Source organism: Entelurus aequoreus, linkage group LG03 (assembly GCF_033978785.1).
Source record: "Entelurus aequoreus isolate RoL-2023_Sb linkage group LG03, RoL_Eaeq_v1.1, whole genome shotgun sequence".
Classification (NCBI taxonomy): Eukaryota; Metazoa; Chordata; class Actinopteri; order Syngnathiformes; family Syngnathidae; genus Entelurus; species Entelurus aequoreus.
Genome location: NC_084733.1, coordinates 8,222,737 through 8,245,169, shown reverse-complemented (window position 1 = coordinate 8,245,169; position 22,433 = coordinate 8,222,737). Strand labels below are relative to the sequence as shown.

Sequence of the window (22,433 nt, the reverse complement as noted above, 5' to 3'; positions counted from 1 at the left end):
TTGATATCGGAATCGGTAATTAAGAGTTGGACAATATCGGCAAAAAAGCCATTATCGGACATCTCTATCTGTAATCTTTACAAATATATAAATATATCATGCCTGCAGTTCCAGATAATTCAAGTCACTGATGTCAAATGGTTTGCAAAAATATTTTTACGTGCATTACCTGATTGTTATTCGTAATGTATTTGTTTGGAAATTGTTTTTGAAAGGAAGAAAAATCTTTTGCCATCAATTCTTACGTCAAGTTAATACACACAACTAAGAAAAGTGTGGATTCAGTTTGAGTATGTCATATTTAGTTCCACATCATACATACATATTTCCAGAGAACAATTTTGTGCTCAATAACATTTTACAAAAACAAAGAAAATGAAATTAAGAATGTATTTACAAAAGATAACGTTTAATTTTGATTGACATGGTCAGATACAACTATTCATCTAAATATAGTTGTGTAGGGGTGATCAAGGGTATCTCCTCTATGGGGGTCTTGGGGCACTAGGAGGTTAACCCCTTTACTACTGTTACCCGGGGTGGCCCTTGGCAAAGGCCTAGTACCTGACAGCCCCCTAGCCAGCGATACGGTGAAGACCTCAACGGCGGAGCAGGCGGAAGATTTAAGAACTACCACAAGGGCTGCGATGGCGGAAGAAGGCTGCAGCAGAAAAGGGTCCCCAGTCGTCTTGGACTCCATGCCACTGGACCCTGACCCGATTCTGTCAAGGATCGTGTGGTGGCTGTCTGTGCACCAGTGTACCCAGGTTAAACTAAGTCACGCACAGGCATCCTCCATAAAGGGATACACGTCATACTTGTTCGAGTGACCGCCGATGATCAAGGGTGATGGGTCAAATGCAGAGAATAATTTGACCACACCTCGTGTGTGTGACAACTTTACTTTAACAACACCGCATCCTAGATTATTAGTCCTGTAGCTGAATAAGGAAAGTGAAGCAAAACTACAGTAGAATTGTGTGACTGATAACGAGGACATGGATACAGTGTTTTCAATATAAGCACTATTTAATTGGTCTAAAGCATTTATGACAGCTAATCAGGCTTAGTGGATCTGGGTCAACTCCCATGTGTGTGTGTACACTTCTCCATCGCCCTTACGTCTACTTTGCTTTACCTGTTCATTGGACTCATTCATGTCAATCAAGCAGACAGGTGAGTGTTCCATTTCAAACTTACACTTGAGAATAGGCTGATGTGGTTCTCCCAGTCCAGGATGCAGACCTTGACCCAGCATGTCCCCTTCCCTCGGGCCGCTTACTCCCAAGCCCGGGAAAACCTGGTGAAGGCCATCCCGCCCAAACTCCTCTGCTTGCTGGCCTGCGGGGGACTGGACTGTCGTTACGAAGGACCAGACTGTTGGAAAGCGAGCCAGCAGGTCATCCGTGGCATTTTCTCCTCATGGTAAGACTCTGCGGTAAAATTTTGTCATGCGTTGGGGGACATGACTTCTACCAAAAATCTCAGGGTGACCGATGACATCATCGCTATGGCACGGCCGTCCACAATCTTGATTGAAAAGTTCGACGTTATAGAACAATTTCAGAGGTATACCTTCAAGATTCATTTGTCTTTGTACACAAGTACACCTAGTTTCTTCTTGATTGCCTCTACAGGTTGAATATAAGATCCATCATAAACATGCAAGTACCTGGCGAACATGCGCACTGCGGACCCCCTTTGGACCCTGGAAGTGGCTTCACATACCTGCCGCAGATCTTCATGGAGAATGACAGTGAGACCTTTTTAGATACCACAAGTTGTAGTAGAGCCTTCATTAGCTTGACCTGTACAATTCAATCAATGTTTATTTATATAGCCCTAAATCACAAGTGTCTCAAAGGGCTGTACAAGCCACAACGACATCCTCGGTACAGAGCCCACATACGGGCAAGGAAAACCCACCCCAGTGGGACGTCAATGTGAATGACTATGAGAAACCTTGGAGAGGACCGCATATGTGGGTAACCCCCGAGATCCAATACAAGACCTGTATAAAAAAACTCTTGGCTGGATGTGTCGTCCTGCGGGGCTTGAACCAGGGTGCACTAATTGGAGCAAAGAGCCTACACTGCTCAAAAACGGACACTTTTTCTGTCTAAACTGCACTGCTACTGAATGGAGCGGGAAAAGGGTTGTCTCGTCATCGATAAGTCGCCACGTCCGCGTGAGTCTCTCGCTTCCAATCAGGGTGCAAGAGGGTTCACTCTGTGCATCGCTCTCAGCAACTGAGCGTTTTTATTCAATAGCAAAATTAGACGCACGGAGTGAATCCTCTTGTCTGTAATCCACAATCTTTGTGGCGGACGGCAAGAGCGCAAGCTTACACGCACTCAGAGAGCCTGGCTCGTCACAAAGAAAGTGCTGTGATAATATTTGGGCGTCTCGTGTGTAAACATTGACATGGACCAATGATTTGTTGGGAAGTAAAACCACCTGTACCTAAGCTCTTCAATATTTACTGAAGTAGAATTTTAGCTAATAGAGATTGGGATAATTAGGATAGGTCTTTATTGTCATTGCAACAAGTAAAACGAAACTATGTTTTCAGCACAAACCCATTCAAAATTAGACAAACAAACAGTGTACAGGGTTACAGTACAGGAACGCTGATAGGTCGCCACGAGGTGCCCCGTAAAAAGGTGGGAAAAAGGTAAACCTCCATGCCATGCACACATAAACATGTTACATTTAATCACGACAACTCGCAACAGAGAGGGGGGAGTTGGGGCCCTGGAGGTCGACTGCTGCTATGAAGCGCTGCCAGCCGTACATCACTCCGAAGGGGAATCAAGCGGGGGTGGGGGGGCGGGGGGGTGTGCGTGTATATGCCCATTGTCTTGGGTGTGTGGATGTAGTGTCCATAGGCCTGGGGCCGTTCTGCATGCAAGCAAAAGTTCGACTCCAGGTGTCGTTGAGGAGGGAGGGAGGTCAAAAGCGTCCATCATTGAGGTGTCCTCGGGGATGTTTTCAGAACAGCCTGCTCCTGCGTCAAGGCCATTCGAGGGAGTCAAATCGTAGATTACGATTTTTGTTTTTCCGCGAGCAGACATGACAATGGCTTGTCTGTTCTATTTGTCCGATTGACAAGATAGTTTTATTTCTTGAAGACACTTTAAAGTTACTGAACTTCTAATTATGGTTAAGAAAAACAACTAATAAATCAAAGTTTATTACATTTGAAAGGAATATTTGCATTATCGTGCGTAATTTGGTCTCCAAATATTGCTGACAATATTGCCGTTTTTCGGCAACAATTTATGGGACAACATATCGTCCAGCAAAATTTGTTATCGGCCCATCAAAACTCGTGACAATTCCCGTTTTGGACATTTCTAAGTTTCTAACGGTTTTGGGAAATCGAGCATAACTGCAGTATATTAGTAGAAGGCTGAATTCTTCATTGTATTTTGCAGATACTGTGCCTAATGTGACTCAAACCATTTGATGTTCTTTGTGTGAATGTTCAGTTTATTTCTACAACTTTGGGATGCCAGATTTCGGCGTGTCCTCCCTCGTCGGCATCATCGATGGCGTAAAGGTGTTGGCCTTCGCTGCGGGGGAGGGAAGGGTTGCTGTGCACTGCCACGCCGGTCTGGGCAGAACAGGTCTGGGTTGGGATTTGCGCTAGCGGGTGTGGATACACAACTTGACACTGATTGCTCCACAGGTGTCCTAATAGCCTGCTACTTAGTCTACACTTTGCGGATCAGTCCCAGTGAGGCCGTGCACTACGTCCGCATCAAAAGGCGGGCTGCAGCCAGGGCCACTTGCTGGCTGCAGCCCGCAGATCGAGGAGGGGCTTATTTTCCCTCAATGTGGGCGGGTCTCAACGTTGAGCCCGCGGGCTCCATCTGGTGGCGGAGATCCGGCAGCACACATTCTCAAACGTCAATAAAGCTACTTTTAACTTGTCAAATGTATTTTTTTTACCATGAAAAAACAATAAAAAAAAAATATATATATATATAAACCATAGTATGAAAAAAGGTTCATGTATTTGATAGACTTAGACATTCCTACTTTTAACTTGTCAAATGTATCTGCCATCTTTTTTGTAGTTTTATTCCTTTTTTATTATCTTCATTATTTTCTGTATTGATCCTACACTATTATTGTGTTTTTTTGTTACTTCTGATATGGCCTTGCCACGGTTTACTTGCTTGTTTATTTATTTATTTTTTGTGTCTTTTTATTTTGTATTGTTTTACATCTGATCAACTTCTGTGACTTTCCTTTTCTTTTTTAAGTGTGAACGGTGGAGAGGTCCTCGAGAGGTGATCTTGGGATCACTTCCTGAGGATCCTTGATGCCGAGGAATGTTCATCCACTATGGTCTGGATAGCCTGTAGCTGATCCTGAGCCAGAGCGGGATGGATGGATATATATATATATATATATATATATATATATATATATATATATATATATATATATATATATATATATATATATATATATATACATACAAAATCTGGGTATCTTTTCTAATACTGTTTATACTGTAAACCTTGAATTGTTAAAGTTTAAGTGCACCTCTCTCCTCAAGTGTGCATGTGAGTGGGTATGAGTGGATGTGCGATTGTATGAAGGTTTTGCGTGACCAAAGTATGACTGTTAAATGTGATTTTAACTGTAAAATTCAATAGAAATATTTGCAAAAAAAACCTTGTCAAATGTATTTTTTTTACCATGAAAAAACAATTAAAAAAATATATATATAAACCATAGTATGGAAAAAGGTTCATGTATTTGATAGACTTAGACATTCCTACTTGTAACTTGTCAAATTTATTTTTTTTACCATGAAAAAACAATTTAAAAAAAAATATATATAAACCATAGCATTTCCATAAGAGTATAGACACATATTATTTTGCACACTCAATTATATTAGCTAAGTCAAATAAACCAAAGACAGAAGACTTTGCATCATTGATTTTATTTTTCACCCTAGGCTAAAAATGTTTGATCTGTAAAGAAAAAAAAATGTTGTAGCCTAGCCAAATACATTCCTTAAGCTTCCATAAATGTTTAACAATGGCAAGTATCAAGGTATTGTTCTGGCCCATAACAAGCAACCCTGTTCCCTGTTTCCAGTTCTGTTCATTTTCCACTGTCTAGAAAGGAAACAGATTGCCGTTCTTATAGGCACAATAACAATGCAAGATGTAAAACTAAGGTAATTGAAATAAGTGGAGGAATTACGCTTTAGTCTAGCAATAGTTGACTACAAGACTAATTAATCACATGACCTCTCACCTGTAGCCCTCCTAGCTCTCGTCGCCGTTTTCTGTCCTGCAATCGGTCTTCTTCAGACCTTAGTGATTTAATGACAACATACATTCACTATGAAAACATTCATGTTGGTCTGTTGACCGTGAGTAAAACATTTTTTTTGTGATTTGTGATATTCAAAGCACTTACGGCATGGGGAAGTTCTGCAGGAGAGCGAGACACCACCATCTCCTCATTTGCAGCATGTTTTCCTTTGAAGAAGGAAATGCAGGAAGATGTTAATATCCATCCATCCATCCATTTTCTACCGCTTATTCCCTTCGGGGTCGCGAGGGGCGCTGGAGCCTATCTCAGCTACAATTGGGCGGAAGGCGGGGTACACCCTGGACAAGTCGCCACCTCATCGCAGAGATGTTAAAGGCCTACTGAAACCCACTACTACCGACCACGCAGTCTGATAGTTTATATATCAATGATGAAATCTTAACATTATAACACATGCCAATACGGCCGGGTTAACTTATAAAGTGACATTTTAAATTTGCCGCTAAACTTCCGGTTCGAAACGCCTCTGAGGATGACGTATGCGTGTGACGTAGCCCGGCGAACACGGGTATGCCTTCCACATTGAAGCCGATACGAAAAAGCTCTGTTTTCATTTCATAATTCCACAGTATTCTGGACATCTGTGTTCGTGAATCTGTTTCAATCATGTTCATTGCATTATGGAGAAGGAAGCCAAGCAAGCAAAGAAGAAAGTTGTCGGTGCGAAATGGACGTATTTTTCGAACGTAGTCAGCCACAACAGTACACAGCCGGCACTTCTTTGTTTACATTCCCGAAAGATGCAGTCAAGATGGAAGAACTCGGATAACAGAGACTCTAACCAGGAGGACTTTTGATTTGGATACACAGACGCCTGTAGAGAACTGGGACAACACAGACTCTTACCAGGATTACTTTGATTTGGATGACAAAGACGCAGACGTGCTACTGTGAGTATGCAGCTTTGGCTTTTTTTTGCGTATGTACGTAACTTTTTAAAAATATATAAGCTTTATGAACCTTGGGTTAGGTGAACGGTCGTTTGGGCTGAGTGATTGTGTGTGTTGATCATGTGTTTGAATTGTATTGGCGTGTTCTATGGAGCTAGGAGCTAGCAGAGGAGCTAGGAGCTAGCATAACACGTACCGTACCGTACGTGCGCGTCACGTACGTAACTTTTTAAAAATATATAAGCTTTATGAACCTTGGGTTAGGTGAACGGTCTTTTGGGCTGAGTGATTGTGTGTGTTGATCAGGTGTTTGAATTGTATTGGCGTGTTCTATGGAGCTAGGAGCTAGCAGAGGAGCTAGGAGCTAGCATAAAAAACACGCAGGTGTTATTATGCAGGATTAATTTGTGGCATATTAAATATAAGCCTGGTTGTGTTGTGGCTAATAGAGTATATATATGTCTTGTGTTTATTTACTGTTGTAGTCATTCCCAGCTGAATATCAGGTACCGTGAGTATGCAGCCTTGGCTGCTAAACATTCGATAATTTGACCGTATGTGCGCGTCACGTACGTAACTTTTTAAAAATATATAAGCTTAATGAACCTTGGGTTAGGTAAACGGTCTTTTGGGCTGAGTGATTGTGTGTGTTGATCGGGTGTTTGAATTGTATTGGCGTGTTCTATGGAGCTAGGAGCTAGCAGAGGAGCTAGGAGCTAGCATAACAAACACGCAGGTGTTTTTATGCAGGATTAATTTGTGGCATATTAAATATAAGCCTGGTTGTGTTGTGGCTAATAGAGTATATATATGTCTTGTGTTTATTTACTGTTGTAGTCATTCCCAGCTGAATATCAGGTCACCCCCGGCTCTCACAGCATCTTCCCTATCTGAATAGCTTCAACTCCCCACTAGTCCTTCACTTGCACTTTACTCATCCACAAATCTTTCATCCTCGCTCAAATTAATGGGGAAATTGTCGCTTTCTCGGTCCGAATCTCTCTCACTTCATGCGGCCATCATTGTAAACAATAGGGAACTTTGCGTATATGTTCAACTGACTACGTCACGCTACTTCCGGTAGGTGCAAGCCTTTTTTTTATCAGATACCAAAAGTTGCAATCTTTATCGTCGTTGTTCTATACTAAATCCTTTCAGCAAAAATATGGCAATATCGCGAAATGATCAAGTATGACACATAGAATAGATCTGCTATCCCCGTTTAAATAAAAAAAATTCATTTCAGTAGGCCTTTAATATGTTGTAAAAAAAATAACACCTTGTACACTAAGCATAATGTGTCACGATGTACACATACTTCTCTGAAATCACAATTGGCCCCCATTACAATGTACAGAGTGTACTGTAAGCCAAGAGGTACTGCTTAATATAATGGCAGGCGTATTCCCAAGGATACATTTTTTTCAATACAAATGAATGTGGTTTTAATGTAGCAAGCAAACATTTTGACAGACAACAGCAATAATATAACATGCTGATTTGGTCTTACCATCAAAACAAACACGCCACAGTTGTTGGAGCACCCTTGCTTTGTTAGGCCCTGAGGTGTGAACAATGTATTTTAATAAAAGTATGGCAAGAAAATAGTAAAAAGTTAGCAAATGCTATTATGTAATGTCTCACCTGGACATCATTCACACCAAGCTCTCTCCAGGGGCCAGAAGAGAGGCTGTGAGCAACATGTCTGTACAAATAATAAGCCAAATAAAAGTCACTCAACTTCAATCAACTTTTGATTGAAAAGCGCGCATAAACGCTTGGAACAAAGCCTGAACTGAATAAGGAAGAGGTTGGAACTTCAAATCAAAAAGTTTTCATAACAGGCTTAAACAGAACTGCCCGTCTCAAAAAAGATAAATAGTTCTGTTTCCATCTGTTTAAGGAATCAAAATAGTTGGAATATGGAATGGAATATTTTAGATCAAATAAAAACAGAACCATTAATTAAAACAAACAAAGGACAAGTGGTTTAAAACAGAACTACCACTGTCCAGGAGGTGCCCTAAAAACCTGAATAGACTGGTTCTACTCTCATCTCTCCAAGACATGAGACAGCTAGTGGAAGAAAACCAAGTCTTTATACATGTATGATTATATGAGTGACATTCATAGATAACCACAGTGGCACAATAGTTAACTTTACCAGTTGTTCCTGGCTGTCTTGGAGTTTCTGTCCCCAGTATGCTGTGTGTGCTGAAAACTTGTGGAGACTAGGGAAGTCTCCATGAGGTCTCTGCTCACTGTCATCATTTACTAGTGTAGAAAGCAACAACCGAAAAATAAAATCAAGTGTGAAATGTCACATTTCTCATTTGAATGATGTGCAAAATAGAGCCAAAACTTTTTGATTTGAAGTTCCAACCTCTTCCTTATTCAGTTCAGGCTTTGTTCCAAGCGTTTATGCGCGCTTTTCAATCAAAAGTTGATTGAAGTTGAGTGACTTTTATTTCGTTTATTATTTGTACAGACATGTTGCTCACAGCCTCTCTTCTGGCCCCTGGAGAGAGCTTGGTGTGAATGATGTCCAGGTGAGACATTACATAATAGCATTTGCTAACTTTTTACTATTTTCTTGCCATACTTTTATTAAAATACATTGTTCACACCTCAGGGCCTAACAAAGCAAGGGTGCTCCAACAACTGTGGCGTGTTTGTTTTGATGGTAAGACCAAATCAGCGTGTTATAGCATTGCTGTTGTCTGTCAAAATGTTTGCTTGCTACATTAAAACCACATTAATTTGTATTGAAAAAAATGTATCCTTGGGAATACGCCTGCCATTATATTAAGCAGTACCTCTTGGCTTACAGTACACTCTGTACATTGTAATGGGGGCCAATTGTGATTTCAGAGAAGTATGTGTACATCGTGACACATTATGCTTAGTGTACAAGGTGTTATTTTTTTTACAACATATTAACATCTCTGCGATGAGGTGGCGACTTGTCCAGGGTGTACCCCGCCTTCCGCCCAATTGTAGCTGAGATAGGCTCCAGCGCCCCTCGCGACCCCGAAGGGAATAAGCGGTAGAAAATGGATGGATGGATGGAATATGTGTTATATGTGTTTTATGTCGCACGTTTGCACCAACAAAAATTCCTAGTTTGTGAACCCGTTCTCAAACAATGGCAATAAAACTATTCTGATTCTGATATTAACATCTTCCTGCATTTCCTTCTTCAAAGGAAAACATGCTGCAAATGAGGAGATGGTGGTGTCTCGCTCTCCTGCAGAACTTCCCCATGCCGTAAGTGCTTTGAATATCACAAATCACAAAAAAAATGTTTTACTCACGGTCAACAGACCAACATGAATGTTTTCATAGTGAATGTATGTTGTCATTAAATCACTAAGGTCTGAAGAAGACCGATTGCAGGACAGAAAACGGCGACGAGAGCTAGGAGGGCTACAGGTGAGAGGTCATGTGATTAATTAGTCTTGTAGTCAACTATTGCTAGACTAAAGCGTAATTCCTCCACTTATTTCAATTACCTTAGTTTTACATCTTGCATTGTTATTGTGCCTATAAGAACGGCAATCTGTTTCCTTTCTAGACAGTGGAAAATGAACAGAACTGGAAACAGGGAACAGGGTTGCTTGTTATGGGCCAGAACAATACCTTGATACTTGCCATTGTTAAACATTTATGGAAGCTTAAGGAATGTATTTGGCTAGGCTACAACTTTTTTTTTTTCTTTACAGATCAAACATTTTTAACCTGGGGTGAAAAATAAAATCAATGATGCAAAGTCTTCTGTCTTTGGTTTATTTGACTTAGCTAATATAATTGAGTGTGCAAAATAATATGTGTCTATACTCTTATGGAAATGCTATGGTTTATATATAATTCTTTTTTCATTTTTTTCATGGTAAATGCTATGGTTTATATATATATATATATATATATATATATATATATATATATATATATATATATATATATATATATATATATATATATATATATATATATATTCATGGTAAAAAAAAAAAAACACATTTGACAAGTTAAAAGTAGGAATGTCTAAGTCTATCAAATACATGAACCTTTTTCCATATTAAGTCATTGTGCTGTGCCGGATCTCCGCCACCAGATGGAGCCCGCGGGCTCAACGTTGAGACCCGCCCACATTGAGGGAAAATAAGCCCCTCCTCGATCTGCGGGCTGCAGCCAGGGGTTACTCGCAGCCAGGGCCACTTGGAGTCTCCTGGTGAAACAACCTCAACGCTTTGTACGGGGCTTTAACATCCACCTTTTACCCAAACAATCACACACCACACTCCAATCATGGGGCTGACATTATCGACAGCCTTCGAAAGACTTTCTGGCAAAAAACAAATGAGGATTTTGATGGGTGAGTTTAAAAAAAGCGTTGTTTTGACGGTTAGCTTAGCTTAGCTACTTGCTAGCTTGCTCGAAGCCTCGTCGTTTTCACATGTTAAAGTTTGAAAAAAATACATAAACAAGGGCTCCCAATTGACGGACAACATAGTAAAGTTTACTTTAGTGGCGTAAAAGTGGTAAAATAGTCAAGAGTCAATAAACAAATGAGTTAATTTTTAAAGGCAGTTTGTCGACTGGAATTCGACGTTTTTCTCTGCTGTCGCAGGGAAGTAAATTAAATAATAATTTAACTCTTCTTTGAAACAATTATTTAACTCTTCTTTGAAACCTCTACATATTTATTTTTAACTCTTTGAAACATATCTACATATTTATTTTTCACTTTGAAACATCTACATATTCTGCCTTATTTTTAGCTCTTCTTTGAAACATATCTACTTATTTATTTTTTAACTCTGGAAGATATCTACATATTCTGCCTTATTTTCAACTCTTCTTTTACACATCTACATACTTTGCCTTATTTTCAACAAAATAGTTTCCAATTAATTGTCTTGTGCAATATTATGTAGAACTTAGGCGACAGAGTAGTCATTTTTGACATTGTTTTTCCATGCCAGTTTCCATTTTTTTTAAAAACCCCACAGTTTGTGAAAGTATTTTTAGGGCAGGGGTATAACATTAAAAAACAAAATTAAGAAAAAATGTCATGTTCAAAGGCAAAATGAATTGATTCGGTTTCTACCGAGCAAAACAAAAGCTATTTAGGGACTAGACGAGGCCCTAACCATAATATATTGTTAGCATCCCTGTTTTGAAAAAAAAGCAAGTTGTAATGTCTATCTTTGTTTTATTATGTAATATCTGACATGTTGTCATCCTCCCGTGTTGTAACTTGTCATTTCTCAACATTCCCGTCCCTAGTCGGACTAGATGCTGCCGGGAAAACCACCATCTTATACAAACTGAAGCTCGGCGAAATCGTAACAACCATCCCCACTATTGGTAAGACATGGGGACTTTGTCATCACCTCAATGCTAATTAATATTGCTTCTGATTGTACACAACCTCGTTTACCTTTTATTTTTATTTCCTCCTTGGACAGGTTTCAACGTGGAGACCGTAGAGTATAAGAACATCAGTTTCACAGTCTGTGATGTGGGCGGTCAGGACAAGAACAGCCCCCTGCGGAGGCATTATTTCCAGAACACACAGGTAAAGTGTAAACTCCGCTTAGTTCTGCCTCAGCCTCTGTCAGTACGTCTCTTTAGCACCCAGCATTGTCCCTCCCACACAACCATCTGATTGGTTACACGCAGAGCAGTAACAGCCAATCAGCAGTGCGAGGCATTATTTCCAGAACACACAGGTATTATGGCTAATGTGGAGGCATTATTTCCAGAACACACAGGTATTATGGCTAATGTGGAGGCATTATTTCCAGAACACACAGGTATTATGGCTAATGTGGAGGCATTATTTCCAGAACACACAGGTATAATGGCTAATGTGGAGGCATTATTTCCAGAACACACAGGTATTATGGCTAATGTGGAGGCATTATTTCCAGAACACACAGGTATTATGGCTAATGTGGAGGCATTATTTCCAGAACACACAAGTATAATGGCTAATGTGGAGGCATTATTTCCAGAACACACAGGTATTGGGGCTAATCAAACCAAAGTCTCAGACAAAGCGATGTATACTCTGATTAGTCATGTGTTTGTCTCACTTAAATGTTGTTACTCACCACACCAGTCATTTAAAGCATGTGATCTCAGTGTGTTCAGTTAAAACACCACACGCTATGTCTACTATATACAGTACAGGCCAAAAGTGTGGATACACCTTCTCATTTCAATGTGTTTTCTTTATTTTCATGACTATTTACATTGTAGATTGTCACATCAAAGCTATGAATGAACACGTGTGGAGTTATGTACTTAACAAATAAAGGTGAAATAACTGGAAACATGTTTTATATTCTAGTTTCTTCAAAATAATCACCCTTTGCTCTGATTACTGCTTTGCATACTCTTGGCATTCTCTCCATGAGCTTCAAACCTGAAATGGTTTTCACTTCACAGGTGTGCCTTATCAGGGTTGATTAGTGGAATTTCTTGCTTTATTAAAGGGGTTGGGTCAATCACTTGTGTTGGGAATGAGAAGGTGTGCCCAAACTTTTGGCCTGTACTGTATGTGTGCAGCTAGCTCAATGCTCATGTTAAACTTCCTTTTTATGTTTTGTTGTGCAAATTATAGATCGAATGATTATTTACTTTTATGAACGTGGAAGCATACAATTAGCTAACTATGTCAATATTGCTTTTATCTGGCAGGGCCTCATCTTTGTAGTGGACAGCAATGACCGACAAAGAGTGAACGAGGCTGCAGATGAGCTCTCAAAGATGGTATGTATGCAACTCAAAACTAAGAATTCATATATTTTTAAAGGTAGACTTATAGTCAGTGAGAATATTCAGGTTGTAGTATCCAGTTATTTTGAAAATTCAGTAAAATCCCCGCTGTCAGAAGAAATGGCAAATAAACACAAGCTCAATGTTGGTCAACAGCAATCCAGGTTCAAGCCTTAAATGTGCATCAAACATGTATTAACACATTTTAAAGAATAAAACATGTAGGTACTCGTAGGGCTGGGCGATATGGATGGAAACTTTATCACAATATAAGTAGGGGTGTAACGGTACGTGTATTTGTATTGAACCGTTTCGGTACGGGGGTTTCGGTTCGGTTCGGAGGTGTACCGAACGAGTTTCCACACGAAAATATTAAGTAGCCGCCTCCGCTTCCTTCTGCCTCTGTCTGTCAGTACTCTACACAGCACCCAGCATTGTCCCACCCACACAACCATCTGATTGGTTACAAACAGAGCGGTAACCGCCAATCAGCAGTGCGTATTCAGAGCGCATGTAGTCAGTGCTTAGCGTTTAGCAGGTAATCAACAGGCAGCGGACTCTCCCCAAATTATAATAAACACCTCCCAGTCAACTACTAGTAACATCACTATGAGCCCGTTGACCTTCTAGAAATGTAAAAGGCAGCTCAGCTCGCTCGCAGTCCTTGAGGTGAAGGCTAATTCGCTTTTAGCGTAACGTTAGCTCATTTTGCGGTGTGTGTGTGTTATGGACAGCAAAGCCCTCTCTGTCTGTTATTTCACTTTACCCTTTTCTGTGTTGATTGAGCTGTGTTGAAGCAGCAAAAAAGGACATTATGTTAAATGAAGAGTTTCTGTCTCTGATAGTTGATATAATAATGTAACTGCATCATTAAGCCTACATAAACTCCATGGTGTTCAGGGATAAATAGTCTCTCCTATTGCTATTGTACCATTTTTTCAGCTATAGTTACATTAATCATTAGTAATGGAGCAGCCGCGTTTTGAATGGCAGGGTCCCTGCTATCACATGTTGATAAAAATATAACATTTACATAATAAAAATCAACCACAGGCTTCCCAAATGCTGTAATAAATTAAGCATGATGAGTTGACTTGAAACTGTTTAATGTTGCACTTTTTATATGTAGAAGGAAAGTTTTGCCATTTTATTTAATCTGAGCAACAACTTGAGGCAGTTTAATGTTGATTAACGTGGGCAGAATTATTATAGTGTTCCCAATGTTAAAAGGATAAAGCCATTGTTTACAAATTTGGTAAATAAATGACCAAAAAATTTATATTTTGTTGTTTTCTTACTGTACCAAAAATGAACCGAACCGTGACCTCTAAACCGAGGTATGTACCGAACCGAAATTTTTGTGTACCGTTACACCCCTAAATATAAGTGTTTTATATCGGTAGATAGCGAACATTTTTGATATTTTTTTATGACTTATCGAAAAAAAAGCACCAGGAGAAAAACTGCTCCCCTCACCTCCCAGGGGGTGATAAAGGGTGATGGGTCAAATGCAGAGGACAAATTTCACCACACCTAGTGTGTGTGACAATCATTGGTACTTTAACTTTAACTTAACAATGTCCCCACAAAGAAAGATAGCGTACGCACAACTTAAAATAGTGTTGATTGCGAAAACAAAGCAGGTGTGGGCAATAGCACTCAAAGGAAGGCGTGAAGCTGCTACAGGTAAACGCCAACAAAACAGGAAGGGTCACCAAAATAACAGCGCAAGACAGGAACTAAAGCACGACAAACAGGAAACAACAAACTCAAAATAAGGCACGACAACCTGGTGGAGTTTCATTTTTTAACCTTTTCTGCTGGTGGTGTGCCTCTGTATTTTTTCATGAACAAAATGTGCCTTGGCTCAAAAAAGGTTGAAAAACACTGGTCTAACAAGTCCGAGAAGATGACATTCCTATGAGGCGGGATGACGCTGCACCTTCAAATGACTCGCACGGTGACATTTGGTGTTGTCAAGTCCTGTGTTTGTGCTTGCAGTTGCAGGAGCAGGAGTTGAGCGACGCCGTTCTGCTGGTCTTCGCCAACAAACAGGACCTCCCCAACGCCCTGTCAGTCAGCGAGCTCTCAGACAGACTGCGTCTCAACGTCCTCCGCAGCAAAGCTGTAAGTCACTCCAGACTCCCAGTGCAGAAAGCATCCTTCTCCTCACTTTCCTCATTGCATCCCCCACAGTGGCACATTGAGTCCACCTGCGCCACCCAAGGCACCGGGCTGTATGAAGGACTGGACTGGCTTTCCACAGAGCTGTCCAAGTAGATGGACCGGACGGATGAAAGAGTGAGCCTTTTTATGGACATTCAATCGGGAAACATTTGGTCTTCCGGCGGCAGACAATGCTGCAGACTAGTAGGAGGATGTTTTTGGATTTTGAAGCCTATTCCATATTATCTTTGTTTAGTTTGCTTATTCTTCTTACCTTTGCATTCCATTCTAAGACCAGCAATCCTTTTGAACACAATGCAACTGAATTCTTGAACAGTTGATGGTCGTGTGGCCTAACATTCAGTGAACCGTGTTGCCTGCCACTAAATGAATCCACAAAGGAACATTGTGCCTTCCTTTTGCCCTCTTACACCATCGCAATCTTTTTTTGGGGAGCAGAAGTTGGATGCTTTTATAAGCAACTTGTAGTTTGCATGACCCTAAACAACCGTCATTCTCGTTGGTCCAGTCTAGCAACATACTAACATAGACCAGGCGTTAGCATGACATGATCAAGTAGCATTTGTTTGTTTTTCTTTGTGGCAGCAAGCACTTGAAAAACACTTTATAATTATCTGTAATTAGAGATGTCCGATGATATCGGACTGCCGATATTATCGGCCGATAAATGCTTTAAAATGTAATATCGGAAATTATCGGTATCGGTTTCAAAAAGTAAAATTTATGACTTTTTAAAAACACGGACGTAGGGAGAAGTACAGAGCGCCAATAAACCTTAAAGGCACTGCCTTTGCGTGCCGGCCCAATCACATAATATCCACAGCTTTTCACACACACAAGTGAATGCACGCATACTTGGTCAACAGCCATACAGGTCACACTGAGGGTGGCCGTATAAACAACTTTTAGCACTGTTACAAATATGCGCCACACTGTGGACCCACACCAAACAAGAATGACAAACACACTTCGGGAGAACATCCGCACCGTAACACAACATAAACACGACAGGACAAATACCCAGAACCCCTTGCAGCACTAACTTCCGGGACGCTACAATATACACCCCCGCTATCCCCCACCTCAACCTCCTCATGCTCTCTCAGGGAGAGCGTGTCCCAAATTCCAAGCTGTTGTTTTGAGGCATGTTAAAAAAAGTAATGCACTTTGTGACTTCAATAATAAATATGGCAGTGCCATGTTGGCATTTTTTTCCCATAACTTGAGTTGATTTATTTTGGAAAACCTTGTTACATTGTTTAATGCATCCAGCGGGGCATCACAATAACATTAGGCATAAAAATGTGTTAATTCCACGACTGTATGTAACGGTATCGGTTGATATCGGAATCGGTAATTAAGAGTTGGACAATATCGGCAAAAAAGCCATTATCGGACATCTCTATCTGTAATCTTTACAAATATATAAATATATCATGCCTGCAGTTCCAGATAATTCAAGTCACTGATGTCAAATGGTTTGCAAAAATATTTTTACGTGCATTACCTGATTGTTATTCGTAATGTATTTGTTTGGAAATTGTTTTTGAAAGGAAGAAAAATCTTTTGCCATCAATTCTTACGTCAAGTTAATACACACAACTAAGAAAAGTGTGGATTCAGTTTGAGTATGTCATATTTAGTTCCACATCATACATACATATTTCCAGAGAACAATTTTGTGCTCAATAACATTTTACAAAAACAAAGAAAATGAAATTAAGAATGTATTTACAAAAGATAACGTTTAATTTTGATTGACATGGTCAGATACAACTATTCATCTAAATATAGTTGTGTAGGGGTGATCAAGGGTATCTCCTCTATGGGGGTCTTGGGGCACTAGGAGGTTAACCCCTTTACTACTGTTACCCGGGGTGGCCCTTGGCAAAGGCCTAGTACCTGACAGCCCCCTAGCCAGCGATACGGTGAAGACCTCAACGGCGGAGCAGGCGGAAGATTTAAGAACTACCACAAGGGCTGCGATGGCGGAAGAAGGCTGCAGCAGAAAAGGGTCCCCAGTCGTCTTGGACTCCATGCCACTGGACCCTGACCCGATTCTGTCAAGGATCGTGTGGTGGCTGTCTGTGCACCAGTGTACCCAGGTTAAACTAAGTCACGCACAGGCATCCTCCATTAAGGGATACACGTCATACTTGTTCGAGTGACCGCCGATGATCAAGGGTGATGGGTCAAATGCAGAGAATAATTTGACCACACCTCGTGTGTGTGACAACTTTACTTTAACAACACCGCATCCTAGATTATTAGTCCTGTAGCTGAATAAGGAAAGTGAAGCAAAACTACAGTAGAATTGTGTGACTGATAACGAGGACATGGATACAGTGTTTTCAATATAAGCACTATTTAATTGGTCTAAAGCATTTATGACAGCTAATCAGGCTTAGTGGATCTGGGTCAACTCCCATGTGTGTGTGTACACTTCTCCATCGCCCTTACGTCTACTTTGCTTTACCTGTTCATTGGACTCATTCATGTCAATCAAGCAGACAGGTGAGTGTTCCATTTCAAACTTACACTTGAGAATAGGCTGATGTGGTTCTCCCAGTCCAGGATGCAGACCTTGACCCAGCATGTCCCCTTCCCTCGGGCCGCTTACTCCCAAGCCCGGGAAAACCTGGTGAAGGCCATCCCGCCCAAACTCCTCTGCTTGCTGGCCTGCGGGGGACTGGACTGTCGTTACGAAGGACCAGACTGTTGGAAAGCGAGCCAGCAGGTCATCCGTGGCATTTTCTCCTCATGGTAAGACTCTGCGGTAAAATTTTGTCATGCGTTGGGGGACATGACTTCTACCAAAAATCTCAGGGTGACCGATGACATCATCGCTATGGCACGGCCGTCCACAATCTTGATTGAAAAGTTCGACGTTATAGAACAATTTCAGAGGTATACCTTCAAGATTCATTTGTCTTTGTACACAAGTACACCTAGTTTCTTCTTGATTGCCTCTACAGGTTGAATATAAGATCCATCATAAACATGCAAGTACCTGGCGAACATGCGCACTGCGGACCCCCTTTGGACCCTGGAAGTGGCTTCACATACCTGCCGCAGATCTTCATGGAGAATGACAGTGAGACCTTTTAGATACCACAAGTTGTAGTAGAGCCTTCATTAGCTTGACCTGTACAATTCAATCAATGTTTATTTATATAGCCCTAAATCACAAGTGTCTCAAAGAGCTGTACAAGCCACAACGACATCCTCGGTACAGAGCCCACATACGGGCAAGGAAAACCCACCCCAGTGAGACGTCAATGTGAATGACTATGAGAAACCTTGGAGAGGACCGCATATGTGGGTAACCCCCGAGATCCAATACAAGACCTGTATAAAAAAACTCTTGGCTGGATGTGTCGTCCTGCGGGGCTTGAACCAGGGTGCACTAATTGGAGCAAAGAGCCTACACTGCTCAAAAACGGACACTTTTTCTGTCTGAACTGCACTGCTACTGAATGGAGCGGGAAAAGGGTTGTCTCGTCATCGATAAGTCGCCACGTCCGCGTGAGTCTCTCGCTTCCAATCAGGGTGCAAGAGGGTTCACTCTGTGCATCGCTCTCAGCAACTGAGCGTTTTTATTCAATAGCAAAATTAGACGCACGGAGTGAATCCTCTTGTCTGTAATCCACAATCTTTGTGGCGGACGGCAAGAGCGCAAGCTTACACACACTCAGAGAGCCTGGCTTATCACAAAGAAAGTGCTGTGATAATATTTGGGCGTCTCGTGTGTAAACATTGACATGGACCAATGATTTGTTGGGAAGTAAAACCACCTGTACCTAAGCTCTTCAATATTTACTGAAGTAGAATTTTAGCTAATAGAGATTGGGATAATTAGGATAGGTCTTTATTGTCATTGCAACAAGTAAAACGAAACTATGTTTTCAGCACAAACCCATTCAAAATTAGACAAACAAACAGTGTACAGGGTTACAGTACAGGAACGCTGATAGGTCGCCACGAGGTGCCCCGTAAAAAGGTGGGAAAAAGGTAAACCTCCATGCCATGCACACATAAACATGTTACATTTAATCACGACAACTCGCAACAGAGAGGGGGGAGTTGGGGCCCTGGAGGTCGACTGCTGCTATGAAGCGCTGCCAGCCGTACATCACTCCGAAGGGGAATCAAGCGGGGGTGGGGGTGGGGGGGGGGGGTGTGCGTGTATATGCCCATTGTCTTGGGTGTGTGAATGTAGTGTCCATAGGCCTGGGGCCGTTCTGCATGCAAGCAAAAGTTCGACTCCAGGTGTCGTTGAGGAGGGAGGGAGGTCAAAAGCGTCCATCATTGAGGTGTCCTCGGGGATGTTTTCAGAACAGCCTGCTCCTGCGTCAAGGCCATTCGAGGGAGTCAAATCGTAGATTACGATTTTTGTTTTTCCGCGAGCAGACATGACAATGGCTTGTCTGTTCTATTTGTCCGATTGACAAGATAGTTTTATTTCTTGAAGACACTTTAAAGTTACTGAACTTCTAATTATGGTTAAGAAAAACAACTAATAAATCAAAGTTTATTACATTTGAAAGGAATATTTGCATTATCGTGCGTAATTTGGTCTCCAAATATTGCTGACAATATTGCCGTTTTTCGGCAACAATTTATGGGACAACATATCGTCCAGCAAAATTTGTTATCGGCCCATCAAAACTCGTGACAATTCCCGTTTTGGACATTTCTAAGTTTCTAACGGTTTTGGGAAATCGAGCATAACTGCAGTATATTAGTAGAAGGCTGAATTCTTCATTGTATTTTGCAGATACTGTGCCTAATGTGACTCAAACCATTTGATGTTCTTTGTGTGAATGTTCAGTTTATTTCTACAACTTTGGGATGCCAGATTTCGGCGTGTCCTCCCTCGTCGGCATCATCGATGGCGTAAAGGTGTTGGCCTTCGCTGCGGGGGAGGGAAGGGTTGCTGTGCACTGCCACGCCGGTCTGGGCAGAACAGGTCTGGGCAGAACAGGTCTGGGTTGGGATTTGCGCTAGCGGGTGTGGATACACAACTTGACACTGATTGCTCCACAGGTGTCCTAATAGCCTGCTACTTAGTCTACACTTTGCGGATCAGTCCCAGTGAGGCCGTGCACTACGTCCGCATCAAAAGGCGGGCTGCAGCCAGGGCCACTTGCTGGCTGCAGCCCGCAGATCGAGGAGGGGCTTATTTTCCCTCAATGTGGGCGGGTCTCAACGTTGAGCCCGCGGGCTCCATCTGGTGGCGGAGATCCGGCAGCACACATTCTCAAACGTCAATAAAGCTACTTTTAACTTGTCAAATGTATTTTTTTTACCATGAAAAAACAATTAAAAAAATATATATATATATATATAAACCATAGTATGAAAAAAGGTTCATGTATTTGATAGACTTAGACATTCCTACTTTTAACTTGTCAAATGTATCTGCCATCTTTTTTGTAGTTTTATTCCTTTTTTATTATCTTCATTATTTTCTGTATTGATCCTACACTATTATTGTGTTTTTTTGTTACTTCTGATATGGCCTTGCCACGGTTTACTTGCTTGTTTATTTATTTATTTTTTGTGTCTTTTTATTTTGTATTGTTTTACATCTGATCAACTTCTGTGACTTTCCTTTTCTTTTTTAAGTGTGAACGGTGGAGAGGTCCTCGAGAGGTGATCTTGGGATCACTTCCTGAGGATCCTTGATGCCGAGGAATGTTCATCCACTATGGTCTGGATAGCCTGTAGCTGATCCTGAGCCAGAGCGGGATGGATGGATATATATATATATATATATATATATATATATATATATATATATATATATATATATATACATACAAAATCTGGGTATCTTTTCTAATACTGTTTATACTGTAAACCTTGAATTGTTAAAGTTTAAGTGCACCTCTCTCCTCAAGTGTGCATGTGAGTGGGTATGAGTGGATGTGCGATTGTATGAAGGTTTTGCGTGACCAAAGTATGACTGTTAAATGTGATTTTAACTGTAAAATTCAATAGAAATATTTGCAGAAAAAAACAAAAAAAAACCTTGTCAAATGTATTTTTTTTACCATGAAAAAACAATTAAAAAAAAATATATATAAACCATAGTATGGAAAAAGGTTCATGTATTTGATAGACTTAGACATTCCTACTTGTAACTTGTCAAATTTATTTTTTTTACCATGAAAAAACAATTTAAAAAAAAAAATATATAAACCATAGCATTTCCATAAGAGTATAGACACATATTATTTTGCACACTCAATTATATTAGCTAAGTCAAATAAACCAAAGACAGAAGACTTTGCATCATTGATTTTATTTTTCACCCTAGGCTAAAAATGTTTGATCTGTAAAGAAAAAAAAATGTTGTAGCCTAGCCAAATACATTCCTTAAGCTTCCATAAATGTTTAACAATGGCAAGTATCAAGGTATTGTTCTGGCCCATAACAAGCAACCCTGTTCCCTGTTTCCAGTTCTGTTCATTTTCCACTGTCTAGAAAGGAAACAGATTGCCGTTCTTATAGGCACAATAACAATGCAAGATGTAAAACTAAGGTAATTGAAATAAGTGGAGGAATTACGCTTTAGTCTAGCAATAGTTGACTACAAGACTAATTAATCACATGACCTCTCACCTGTAGCCCTCCTTGCACTCGTCGCCGTTTTCTGTCCTGCAATCGGTCTTCTTCAGACCTTAGTGATTTAATGACAACATACATTCACTATGAAAACATTCATGTTGGTCTGTTGACCGTGAGTAAAACATTTTTTTTGTGATTTGTGATATTCAAAGCACTTACGGCATGGGGAAGTTCTGCAGGAGAGCGAGACACCACCATCTCCTCATTTGCAGCATGTTTTCCTTTGAAGAAGGAAATGCAGGAAGATGTTAATATCCATCCATCCATCCATTTTCTACCGCTTATTCCCTTCGGGGTCGCGAGGGGCGCTGGAGCCTATCTCAGCTACAATTGGGCGGAAGGCGGGGTAAACCCTGGACAAGTCGCCACCTCATCGCAGAGATGTTAATATGTTGTAAAAAAAATAACACCTTGTACACTAAGCATAATGTGTCACGATGTACACATACTTCTCTGAAATCACAATTGGCCCCCATTACAATGTACAGAGTGTACTGTAAGCCAAGAGGTACTGCTTAATATAATGGCAGGCGTATTCCCAAGGATACATTTTTTTCAATACAAATGAATGTG

General features: G+C 40.8%; 3 protein-coding genes across 7 annotated transcripts; all 3 read left to right on the top strand.

The window, feature by feature from the left end:
* The first annotated feature begins 25 nt into the window (after positions 1–25).
* Positions 26–9,955, top strand: LOC133646061 (protein tyrosine phosphatase domain-containing protein 1-like). Of its 5 annotated transcripts, XR_009825219.1 has the most exons (7): positions 26–1,176; positions 1,232–1,425; positions 1,489–1,569; positions 1,638–1,756; positions 9,460–9,521; positions 9,629–9,686; positions 9,829–9,955. XR_009825219.1 is itself a non-coding variant. In XM_062041048.1 (6 exons), exons 1-6 carry the CDS (start codon positions 1,090–1,092, stop codon positions 9,632–9,634), a joined length of 549 nt encoding a protein of 182 aa, XP_061897032.1. In that variant the 5' UTR covers positions 26–1,089; the 3' UTR covers positions 9,635–9,899. The 5 variants fall into 5 exon arrangements, 4 of the variants coding, with proteins under 4 accessions (XP_061897032.1, XP_061897030.1, XP_061897031.1 ...); XM_062041048.1 differs by having other exon boundaries at positions 9,629–9,899; XM_062041046.1 differs by lacking the exons at positions 9,460–9,521; positions 9,629–9,686; positions 9,829–9,955 and adding an exon at positions 3,492–3,952.
* Positions 9,956–10,479: 524 nt separating this feature from the next.
* LOC133646073 (ADP-ribosylation factor 4-like) lies at positions 10,480–16,448 on the top strand. Its single transcript, XM_062041069.1, has 6 exons — positions 10,480–10,629; positions 11,544–11,624; positions 11,726–11,835; positions 12,963–13,034; positions 15,042–15,167; positions 15,237–16,448. Exons 1-6 carry the CDS (start codon positions 10,563–10,565, stop codon positions 15,318–15,320), a joined length of 540 nt encoding a protein of 179 aa, XP_061897053.1. The 5' UTR covers positions 10,480–10,562; the 3' UTR covers positions 15,321–16,448.
* Positions 16,449–17,655: 1,207 nt separating this feature from the next.
* On the top strand, positions 17,656–22,116 carry LOC133646070 (protein tyrosine phosphatase domain-containing protein 1-like). The gene is made up of 5 exons (XM_062041065.1): positions 17,656–17,741; positions 17,802–17,990; positions 18,054–18,134; positions 18,203–18,321; positions 20,059–22,116. The coding sequence occupies exons 2-5, from the start codon at positions 17,803–17,805 to the stop codon at positions 20,232–20,234; spliced, it is 564 nt and encodes a 187-aa protein (XP_061897049.1). The 5' UTR covers positions 17,656–17,741; position 17,802; the 3' UTR covers positions 20,235–22,116.
* The last annotated feature ends 317 nt before the right edge of the window (positions 22,117–22,433 follow it).